Here is an 11,943-nt window from a genome sequence, read left to right on the forward strand (position 1 = left end):
GAGAAAATTAGTTGAATTTTCGTCTTTATTTAGACTAAACTTTAGGTTTAAATACTTACGCAGCCCCAAAAAGGTTTGTTTTGATTAATTTATAAGTTATTTTCAGTGCAAATCCGTTTGTATCCTTCAAAATCGTTTCGGAGTGATTCTGCAATTTTTTGCTACATTGCGAGTATATGGGTGGTATTCTAACTGTGGTGAGGGCTTGTCCCGAGACACAGTTAGATTATTCTAACTAACCCGAGTACTTTTCATGCACGAGTGAACACACTGACCACAACTCATAATTCAACTTTTGAATTTGATTTTTTAAGATTTTTTTTTATTTTCTTTACATAAAATATTTTGATCAAGGTATTTGTAATATCTTGATAAAGGTGTATAGCTTTATCTAGCTATATCCTTTATCAAGGTATTGTGCTGGACCTGTTCATCAGGTATGCATAGATGGTACAAATTCCCTGTACAATCACTAGATTTATCTACATATCTTGAATTAAATATATAGCTTTACTTACCTTGTTTGCCATTTTTAGTTGGAGGCACGTACTATCAGTAGCTGCATAATTGTAGCTCTCCGAAAAAAATATATATTCAATGGCAGACCAGAGAGCTACAGTGCTACCCATTGAAAGAAAAACTTTATATTTATTGCGCACAAAATATTAATGTAAAGTAATAACATTTTGGTCTTAGTCCATGTAGTCTAAAGAAAGTTCAAATTTGTAAAACTGTGTCCTAGGCAGTAGCTGTTCATTACTTGCCTTATCTACTTTTTTCAGTGATGGAATTAATTTCCTGTGCTTTATCATGTTATTAGACAATATTTTCAATGTTTATAAAACTAACTTTAAAGAATAATTTATTTCCATTTTTAAGATTGCACAAACCAGTCCTGACATGTCTTCAGCTAAGAGTTTGCTTGAGAGTCTAGTTTTGGAACATGATTTGGAGAAAACTGTTGGAGCACAGAATGTTTTCTCCAGTTCATCAAACAGCCTGGAGCAGCTAATAAGAGTTATTGTCAACACTCAAGGCAGAGATTTTCTGGAATATTTCAAGATTTTATCAAAATTAATTTTCTTAGCACAGGCAGAATGGATAAAAAACTATGTGTCTGAAGTTTCCAAAATCTCATCAAGTGCCGAGAACCTATTAGAACAGTTAATTTTAAAAGGCTGTGTTCCTTATGTTAGAGATCTTCAACACAGAAAATGTGAAAAGAAAGATTTCTTAAATGTTGCAGAAAAAGCAGAATCTGTTCTTGAATTTTTAAAGTCTTTATTAAGCAAAATGTACCTTGATGAGGAATGTGAAGAAATGAAATCAGTGGTCTCAAAAGCTTTACCTAACCTTCTCATTCTTGTTATTGAACACCAGCATCCAGATCTGTGGACATCAAGTGCATCCTTAGTTTTATCAAAGGAAATGCTTGACAAGGTCAAGGATGTACTAAATGTCAACAACAATGAAGAGCTGCTGCAATACAAAATTTCAAAAAGTCAACTTTCTTCTGTGGTCTTCTTTATTCTTAAACACTTGAATGAGAAACTTAGGCGGGATTCCTGGATGTGCTATCCTTCCCTCAAAGTGGTTTATCAGTGGTGTTTACTTCATACAAAATTTCCAAATATGAGTGAACTTTTCCCAAAGATTCTTCCCACAGCTCTTTTGTTCATTGATGACCATGAGTTAGAAAACAAAATTTTAGGTGTAACTTGTCTGTATCACATAATGCAGAACACAAGCAGGGAAGAGCTGAGATGGTATGGACAAGCTGATGTTATTTATGAGGCTTTGAAACATCAGCTCTACACCAGGGAGGCTAAACTCATAGATACCCTACACCCAGCTCTGCTATACATTTTGTCAGTGGTGGAAAAGGATCCGCAATACTGCACTGATCCCCAGGGAATCCAAAGAGTACCAACCAAGTACGATGAAATCTTCCACACCATCCTTACAGATGCCTATGGAGAACAAAATCTGACCCTGCGGATTGCTCTTACTGGACATTTGACCTTCTTTGTAGAGAAACTTGGCCTCCTTACACTAAGACACACAAACCTTCTCTTTAAAGTCATTGAGGAGTACTTAGAAGTCTATGACGGAAAGAGACACTCAGCTAAACCACAGATTCTTAGACTGCTGAAGTCAGTGATTATAGCTACTTGGCCACGAATGCCTCGTTATGTTGATTTTATTTTGAAAATCTTGGTGAAATTATTAATTGATGTATCTGATAAGGATAAGTACGACTTTGAACTCATTCACAATATTGAGGAATTGAGCACACAGTGTTTGATACTTATAAAGCATGTGAACCTAGAGTATGTGGAAAGGCAGTTACAAAATATAATAAAACTTGATGTACCAGAAGCATGTAAACGAACTTTATCTGATGCATTACAGTTAAGTATGTGATCAGGAACTTTGTATTACTGGACAATGAACATTAATTGTTAGAAATATATGAATCTGATTGACAAACTTGAAAATATTCAAAATAAACTTATTTTTTCAGATTTTGTTTATTTAGATATAAAGACAGGGGGAGTCTAATGGCTCTGTGAACAGATTGCTCAGTGGGTAAAGCATCTGATTTGCAGTTCGGGGACCCATTTTACAAAAGAACTTATGACTAAAGACCAAAATTTATTCAGATAATAACTTTATTATTTGCATTAAATTTAAAAACTCAATCATCAATGTTGCAAAGTTTTACAATCAACTTTAAGTAGAGTTTTAGGACTTTGTCGTAAGTTCTCTTTTGTAAAACGGACCCCAAGATCAAATTCTGGCCAGTCCTTTTCAGCTATATTGTGTGCTGTGCCCTGGTAGTGACAGGTGAAAACCTGTCAGGGAATAAACTGGGTCGGTGTACAGTTACACACAGTTATAACGAAGTGCCAGAAACAGGCAATTTTGCTTCCTTGAAACAATAAGTCTTTATATCTGTGAGCTTCACAATACATGTATGTTTAAAACCCTTGGAAAAATGAAAATCACTTCATTAGGCCAAAATAAAATTATAGTTTGTTTGGAATTGCCTCCCGCCTCATTGAAATGCCCCCTTACTGAAAAAATTTTATTGACCAAAAGAAGGAAGATTTTTTTTTTTTTTTATTTACCCGGTAATCAATTTTTTTGCCCATTATTCATGTATCATATGCACCATACAAAACACCGAAAGATAGTGTCAGATCTATGTAAAATTAGGATTTTTTGTTGATGGTATTAACTTTTTTTAAAAGTCAGAAAATGTATTTACTTTATACTAAGATTTTTATCAAAAATTTTTAATTTATCTTCAATTTGAAAAAATAAAATAATTTCCCTCCCTCCCTCCTGTGTCTGAAACCCTTCAGGCGGCAATTCCAAACAAACAATTTTTTAAGGATGGCCTTATAAGTGTCAGTTCATTATATGCATGTTTGCTATATGCATGTATTACTGTATTTGGGGATGGTGATCATATACATGCAAGTGTATGTAATGAATCAGTAAACACTTCTGAAACATCATTGTATCTGGGAAAGTCTGCATAAATCATTACCAACTGTTAATCTCATGGATTCTCTGTTTTTATCTTAACATAACCCAAGGTCCTTGTATTGAACAAATAAAAACCCCCCTACAAAAAAAACTGTTCTTGGACTTAGGAGAAACACTGGCTGGGGGGGATTTCTAGCAGTAATCTGATCTTGAAAATGCTGAAAAATATATTCTATACTCAAATAGCAAGAGTAGAGGTACTGTGAGCACTGAGTGAGCTCACTAAATGATACCCCCAACCCCACCCGCCAACTCTTATATGATTGAAATGGTAAAGTCCATGTTTTGCTATGGGAAACCCAAACTATGAGTCAGATCAAAAAGTAAAATAAGAGGTGAACAATGGCACTATATAACAAAGATTCTTTAAAAGTCTCATTAAATTTCATTCTGTGGTAAAAGAGGAGTTGCGGATAAGAGATTGATAGATGGGTACCCCAAAGCGTAACAGACAGACGGGGGTATAAAAATAACAAAATAATTTTCCTTGTAACACCCCTTCCCAATCCTAAACCACTAAAATAAAGGTACTGCGAGCAATCAGCTCACGAAATGATATCCCCGCCTCCCATATATGTTTATCCATACACAAGCAAATCCATAGAATTGTGGTCCCCCCGCTTTCGGTGTCTTTGTGGGTGAGATGTCATTTTTTATGACATATTGTCTCAATTAAATATGAACGCCCTATCATATGTCATTTAGAAATTATCACCGAAGTTGATTTTTTTAAATAAGGTCAATCGTGAAGGCCAAGGTCAAGGGTTAGAAATCATAGCACGCACGGAAATATCTTTTCACAGGTAATGCACATATCAAAATATGAAATCCCCATCTCTTTTCTGTCTAATACTGATGACCCCGTATGGCAACATAGCGAAGATTAACATTTTCAATTGCAGATTTAATTAATTTGTTACCCAAAGAAGGGTCTTCTCACAAAAAATACGATTGTGAAATAAGAAAGCCCTAGCACCACTTGTTCAAAAGTTTTGGCCAAGGATAAGTTTTTGAAAGGTAGGTCAAACTCCAGGCTCAAAAGGTCAAAGTTGTTGGTTTTAAGAAAGGTCTTGTCACAAGTATTACATGTGTGAAGTATGAAAGCTCTAGCCCTAACCGTTCAAAAGTTATGGCCAAGGTTAAGTTTTAAAAGGTAAGTAAAACTCCAAGGTCACGGTCAAAAGATCAAATTCTTTATATCCAATGAAAGGTCTTGTCACGTGGATTAATATGTGAAGTATGAAATCCCTAGCCCTAACCCTTCAAAAGTTATGGCCAAGGTTAAAGTTTTTAAAAGTAGGGAGAACTCCAAGGTCAAAGGGTCAGAGTGCTTGTTATTCAATGAAAGGTCTTATCACAAGGATTATATGTGTGAAGTATGAAAGCCCTGACCCTTACCGTTTAAAAGTTATGGCCAACGTTAAAGTTTTTTCATAAGTACAGAAATCTCCAAGGTCAAAAGGTCAAAGTTGTTGGAATCCAATAAAAGGTCTTGCTATAAAGAGCACATATGTGAAATATGAAAGTCCTAGTATCTACCTTTCAAAATTTATGGCCAAAGTAAAAGTTAAAATTTTTTGTGTAAAAGTGGGTTAAACTCCAAGGTCAAGGTAATAAGGTCAAATTTCGTGGTATCAAGAAAGGTCTTGTCACAAGGAATACACATGTGAACTATGAAAGACATAGCTCCACTTAATCAAAAGTTATGGGCAAGGTTGAAGTTTTTGTGACGGACGGACAGACTGACGGAGAGAAGGACGGACGGAAAATCGGACAGACGAATAAGATTTAATGTTTCCTCGATTTCGCAAAAGCGGGTGACAATAAAATTTAAAGAGAGAAAGATTTAAAGAAATTTTAAAGAAAAGATTTTTTTAATTAATGCAGTGTTTTTTTTTAATGATCAGTTTTCGTAGATTATTATTTACAAAAAATAGGGGATTTACAAATATTGCAAAATTACAAATTAAACATCATTGCACAGAGTATAATTGCACATATAAAAACAAGATGTGTTTGTGAAAGACTATGCGCCCGGCGGCAACAAATTAAAAAAAAACCCATATTTTTAGCATATAGGTCACAGTCAAAATCATAAGGTCATTGATCTTGGTGTCATTTGAAAGAACTTGATTAGTGAAGTATGCATACCAGATATAAAGTTTCTATCTCTCATAGTTAAAAGACGGGTATTTTTAGCATTTAGGACACAGTCAGGGTCACAAGGTCATTGACCTTGGTGTCATGTGAATGGGCTTAATTGGTGGAGTATGCGTGCTAAATATTAAGTCTCTATCTTTCTTCGTTAAAAATTTATGGCGAAGGTTAAAGTTTGCCGACAAAAAAAGAATATTTAGCGTATAGGTCAGAGTCAAGGTCACAAGGTCAATGACCGTGATGTAATTTAAAAGAGATTTATCAGTGGTGTATGCATACAAAAGATGAAGTCTATACATGTATATTTTATGGTTCAAAATTCATGGCGAAGGTTAAAGCTTGCAAAAAAAACTATTTTAGCATATAGGTCATAGTCAAGGTCACAAGGTCATTTGAAAGAGCTTAATTAGTAGAGTATGCATGCAAATTATGAAGTCTCAACCATTCATGGTTCAAAAGTTATGGCGAAGGTTACAGTTTGCAGACAAACAGACAGACAGACAGCCAGACAGGACGAAAAAAATATACGCCTCGGATCTATCGGATTAATTTATTAATTTAGAAATGGTTAATCAAACAGCCTTAATGGTCACCTGAGTATATATAATGTAACATTTCCTACATACTTGACCCCGCTTATCACTATCCTAATGTGGATTAGATAGGACATTAGTTCTGGAGTACCCTTCTCATCTCCCACACCTTGACCTTTATACCCCCCTTATCTAGATCCGCGCAAGACATGTATCCAATGACAGAAAAGACGATTTTCAAAGAAGTAATGCATTAAGTTGTAACTATAGGCATTTAAAAGGCCTCCCATTACAATTATTACCTCTAACCCAGAGGTTTAAATATGAATTTCAAACTTTTTGAAAAGATATCTAGCTCAACAGAATCGTGTATTAGACTATATATAGTCTAGGTTGTCTGTTAAATACCCAGGACAGAAAAGGAGACTTTTTCCCTTTGATTTTTCGAAGAAATTATGGTATTTTATATACCCCTTCACCAACGATCATTTCAAAATTGGCTGAAATTGTTTCAGTAATCTATAAATGAAAAGAATTTGAAATTATATGTTCAAAGTTCACATCCGATGAGCGACACACAAGGTAGATCGGACAAAAACAGTCACAGAACATACATGTACTTGTTGCACTAACTTTTCCCCTTAGTTATCAAATCCTGGATTTTTTCCTGAGTTTTGGAAATCAGAAATACGAACTCAACGGTTTAACCAGCTGATTTTAATTAATTTCTTCTTTTTGTCGGAACTTGGAAACCCTTTACAAAGTCCAACCTGTAAGTATACGTACGGCATCTTTACCTAGTTTACAGCTAGGTGAGTAAATGAAATGCAGCTCGAGGTAGTGCCACTTTGATATGGAAAATACATGTCCATTTCTTAGCTAATATTTATCTCATATTGTCAAAATGCTATTTGTTCAGGTTTTTAGTGGAGGCAATGGAGGATCTGGTACAGAAAACGTTGGAAGCACATTGGCGGATCAAGCAATATGTTTACAAAACACCCCTGATGTTTTCACGCCCACTCAGCAAATTAGCTAGTGACAGCAAAGTAAAAATCAAACTCGGTACGTCAAAAAATAAGTTTTCATCACAAGCGTTAACTGTAAAAACCTACATATTAAAAATCGGAGACCCCCATGGAATGATAAACGGTATTAATATATCTTTGTTTATTTGGGGCTACGGAGTGCCAGTTTAACACATTTTAAATAATTCATATAGTAGATGAAATATATGGAGCATGCGCGGATCTAGAGGGGGGGTCGGGGGTCAGGACCACCCCCCCACCCCCCGTGGAATATGCAAGGTTATCAAATTTATATACAAAAGCAAGAAACAAGTTAACTTGGACCCCCCTCGGAAAACACAGCCTCCCCCCCCCCCCCCCGGTAAACGCGAATTTGTATTAATTAAAGTGGTATGAAAAGTCAAAAGTCATCGACTACCCCCACCCCACGAAATAGGTTTTTGAAGTTTGGGCGAGTTAAGGTTTCTTTTTTTCCCTTCTGTCAAGAAATCTCTGGGTTGAAATTTTTTTGGGTACTGGGTTGGACCCCTCCCCCCTCTGGGAAAAATTTCTGGATCCGCGCCTGTGGAGATAACTAACATGCAGTACTCGGGCTCAAAACTCAAAAGTTCATAAAACAATACAAAATTGGAGCAGAGCAATTAAACGGACCCCCAAAACATCAAAGGTGGGATCAGGTGCCATGGAGGAGTGAGCATCTCCTACCGACAACAGTCACACCTGCCGTGTGCTACTTGTCATGATTGGTAAATAACAGATCGAAGAATTGTGGTCCCCCGCTTTCGGTGTCTTTGACATATTGTGTCTAATATGAACACTCTATCATATGTCATTTATTTAAAAATTATCATTGAAGTTGATTTTATATATAAAAAAAAAATAAATAAATAAATAGAAAAAAAAATAAGGTCAATCGTGAAGGTCAAGGTCAAGGGGTGAGAAATCATAGCATGCTCGGAATTATCTTGTCAGAGGTAATGCACATGTCAAATGTGAAAGCCCTATCTCCTCTCAATATTTTAGGAACAAGATGTGTTTGTGAAACACTGATGACCCCGTATGGCAACATAAGGAAGATTAAACTTTTCTTAATGCAAATTAAATATATTATTACCCAAAGTAGGGTTTTTCTTACAAGAAAAACGATTGTGAAATACAAAATCCCTAGCTCCACCTGTTCAAAAGTTAAAGTCGAGGATAAATTTTTGAAAGGTAGGTCAAACTCCAAGGTGAAAGGGTCTGAGTTGTTGGTTTCTTAAGAAACGATAAAGATCCCTCACTGGCCATGGGTGTCGAGTTAAGATCAAAATTTAAAGCCCTTCACCGGTTAATGGTGAGTGAAAATTGTCGAGTGGGACTTAAAACAACGTACAATCAACCACTCCAAGTCTAATTCTTTATTTATTCTTTCAGAAACTGAACAATTGACAGGTTCATTCAAAATACGTGGTGCTTTCAACAAGTTGTTGAAGATGTCGTCTGAAAGTGACATAGTCAAAGAAAGGGGGATTATCACAGCATCCTCTGGAAACCATGGAATGGCCTGTGTAATTATCTAGCAATGACCAAACAAAATTATGGTTCAATGTCTTTTTATGAGATAGGGCTATTCAGTCTTTTCCCCCTCGTCATAATAACAAGAAAATTATTCAAACACACACCATAAATAAATGTGCTTTAATTATGAAACAGCTGTAATCCTTATTCATGGACCGAATTCAAGACCTCTTTCCCTTGAGATTCTTTTTTGAAAAAATTGAATTCAAACGTCTTCGCTATTTATGTATAGCCAAGGGTTGCTATCCGCTGCTCCTCCCATTTCATGGAGAGGAAGCTGAGGAGCGCGGGTCCTCGCCTTCGGTTATAGCTGTAGAAAAGATGATCATGAAGGAAGTTCATTTAAACTTAAAGGTTGAGGCGGGGATGAAACTGGGAATTCCAATCACAGTATACTGTTATAAGGATGTTAGCGAACATAAAAGGACTGCCTTACAAGATAGAGGAGTGCGTGTCGTGCTGCATGGGAATGATTGTGTGGAAGCCGAAAACGAGGCTAGGTCAAGCGCTGAAGTAATTATTTTGAAAATGATTACATTTTTTAGAATTACTGTATTGAAGCAGAATATAGGTGTATGCAACGAATTATGTATTTATAATACTTTGAAGATTTTTAAAAAGTTTTGTTTGATATATTTTTCTCCTCTCCAGAGGCAAAATACAGAATACGTCTCTCCATACAACGATCTTGACATCATTGCAGGGCAAGGAACTATTGGGTGAGTTGATCATCTTATCATCGTGTGTGTATATTATGACCGTTTAATTAGTTGGAAATCGTGATTAATTGCAGAATAGAAATTCTGGAGGACTTTCCTGATGTGGACAGCGTTTTGGTCCCAGTTGGGGGAGGGGGATTGATAGCTGGAATAGCCAGATACATCAAGCAAGTAAAGCCATCTGTTGAGGTAATCTTAAATTGAAACAATTTTAGATATATAACTAGTTCGATACTAAACATAATTCATATAACTTTAATATTGCTCTTCAAAATACTTTCTACGAGTATTTTTGTTGTTATTCAGATCATCGGGTGCCAGCCACAGAACTCCAAGGTAATGTATGAGAGTGTGAAGGCAGGGAGGATCGTGTTCGAGGAATCATTGGACACTCTTTCTGAGGGCACGGCAGGGGGAGTGGAGGAAAACTCGGTAGGGTTTTTAGTTTGTGCTCATGACTTAAATATCGAAAGAGGGAGATACAATGATTACACGTAGGAATTAAGTTTTAGCAAATGTGATTTATGTGGTATGGGGGATTTAGAAGAATTTCATTTTATACTTAAATGTCCAAAATATGTCAATTTGAGGAAAAATATATATATATAAAAACTATTTTGTACTTAGACCAAGTGTATTTAAATTAATGCAATTGTTGTCAAGTTCAAATACTAAGGAAATATGTAATCTTGGAAAATATATATGTTTTGCAAACAAAGTAAGAAATGAATTGTTAGAATTACAAATGCTTTATTCATACATACTTAATACTATACATTATTTATGTTGTTCATATGAATTGTCCTACTGTGTAACATATGTATTACATGTATTATGTTCCTATGAGATGTGTGTGTCTCTTGGTTTTAATAAAATCTGAAATCTAAAATCTAGTAATAAAATTATGAGCATTGAGCGATGGTTTTTGTGTACTCTACGGTGTTACAAATCACTGGAGTACTAGACTGCATAATGATGGCAGACGAAAAAAAACCCAACTCCTCTGAAAACTTGACAAGCAAAAAAAATAAAAGGAAAATGTCCAATCTCGAAAATCGTGAGGAGGATAATGAGAGCCGGGGGGGGGGGGGGGTATTCGGTAGTGGGGTGGGGGTGTAGGTTCCAACTTCTTTTAGTACCAAACTGTTTACTTAAACTCTGCATTACCATTACCCACTTATATTACCGTTATTTGACAATATTGCAACCAAAAGTGGGGGAGGGGGTAACCATGCAGACTTTCAATGAATTAATATTTCCTGTCAAAAAACCTACATGTACATGTATGCCTAAAAAAAGGGAGCCCCCCTCCCGATGCTACGTACCTGTTGAGTAATAAATTAAATTATACCCTTTCCTGTACATATTTTGTAAATGTTATTGATATATTTGTTTGTTTGTTTAACGTTTTTTGGTTTGTTTGTAACGTTTGTTTTTTTTTTTTGTCAAGCTCAATTTTTTTTTTTTTTTTACATTTTCAGGTAACATTCCCATTGTGTGATCAATACGTTGACGACTGGATAATGGTCACAGAAGAAGAAATAGGAAAAGCAATTGTGTACATGTTACAGCACCATCAAAAGGTATAATAGTATTTGTGATTTTGAATATGGTAACACAGGCTGACGATCTTACTGAATTGTACCTTAATATAGCATATTTTTAGAGACATTTCATGTAGATGTTTATTTCATTCTAAATTTATGGACTCTCCGTACAGGTGTTTGAGGGGGCAGCTGGTATGACTCTGGGTGCTTTTATGAAGAATCCTGGGAGATTTATGGGGAAACGTGTGGTTATAGTCGGCTGTGGCGCAAATATTGGAATAAATACTCTGAAACAATTGATATCTATGTATACATAGAAAGAAAAAAAAATGCAGTTTACGTGTACAAACATATCTACAAAAATTCTGAATCATATTGGAAGTACGCTACTTGAGTACCTGTAACACTTGTATCAGCAATTGTGCAGTTGGAGTACAAAATAATCAAGCTATTACATGCAAAGAGTTGCTACTCAGTAACATAAATTACATTGCCTTCTCATATTATTCATTGTGATTGATAGGTATAAAAGATGTATTGCAATATAGACCCCACCCCCTAAAATGTTAATATCTGATTTGTAACCGAAAAAAAATGCTTAATCTTTTTCATTCATTATGTACATTCATTATATTTATCCAGATTCGTGTACGTTTATAGTAAAATAACAGTCAATGTGCTCTATTTCCTTTTATGCGACCATGAAATATTATATAATATGTGTAAATTTTGTACAGAATTTATGGACATGACAGTAAGTGCAATTTTATCACGTAATTTATCTTTTTTGATAAAAAAAAAAACCAGACCTGTGTTTATTTTTTTTTAATGATATATGCCGTCTTAC

General features: G+C 35.3%; 2 protein-coding genes across 2 annotated transcripts; both read left to right on the forward strand.

The window, feature by feature from the left end:
- Positions 1-900: 900 nt before the first annotated feature.
- Positions 901-2,517, forward strand: LOC134239628 (TELO2-interacting protein 2-like). The gene has a single exon (XM_062721806.1). It carries the CDS (start codon positions 901-903, stop codon positions 2,422-2,424), a length of 1,524 nt encoding a protein of 507 aa, XP_062577790.1. The 3' UTR covers positions 2,425-2,517.
- Positions 2,518-6,907: 4,390 nt separating this feature from the next.
- On the forward strand, positions 6,908-11,885 carry LOC134239604 (L-threonine ammonia-lyase-like). Its single transcript, XM_062721787.1, has 9 exons — positions 6,908-7,061; positions 7,173-7,310; positions 8,687-8,820; positions 9,185-9,343; positions 9,482-9,549; positions 9,624-9,738; positions 9,856-9,981; positions 11,031-11,132; positions 11,270-11,885. Coding segments are annotated over exons 1-9 (987 nt in total). The 5' UTR covers positions 6,908-7,060; the 3' UTR covers positions 11,414-11,885.
- Positions 11,886-11,943: the final 58 nt, after the last annotated feature.

Source organism: Saccostrea cucullata, unplaced genomic scaffold (assembly GCF_032062105.1).
Source record: "Saccostrea cucullata isolate Sc308-1 unplaced genomic scaffold, CSIRO_AGI_Scuc_v1 ctg80, whole genome shotgun sequence".
NCBI lineage: Eukaryota > Metazoa > Mollusca > Bivalvia > Ostreida > Ostreidae > Saccostrea > Saccostrea cuccullata.

Excerpts from the sequence above, each read along its gene's own strand:
- LOC134239628 (XM_062721806.1), top strand. The coding sequence starts at position 901 with ATGTCTTCAGCTAAGAGTTTGCTTGAGAGTCTAGTTTTGGAACATGAT.
- LOC134239604 (XM_062721787.1), top strand. Across the intron at positions 7,311-8,686 it reads CAAAGTAAAAATCAAACTCG|AAACTGAACAATTGACAGGT; the intron begins GTACGTCAAAAA and ends TTATTCTTTCAG. Across the intron at positions 9,739-9,855 it reads AAGTAAAGCCATCTGTTGAG|ATCATCGGGTGCCAGCCACA; the intron begins GTAATCTTAAAT and ends GTTGTTATTCAG.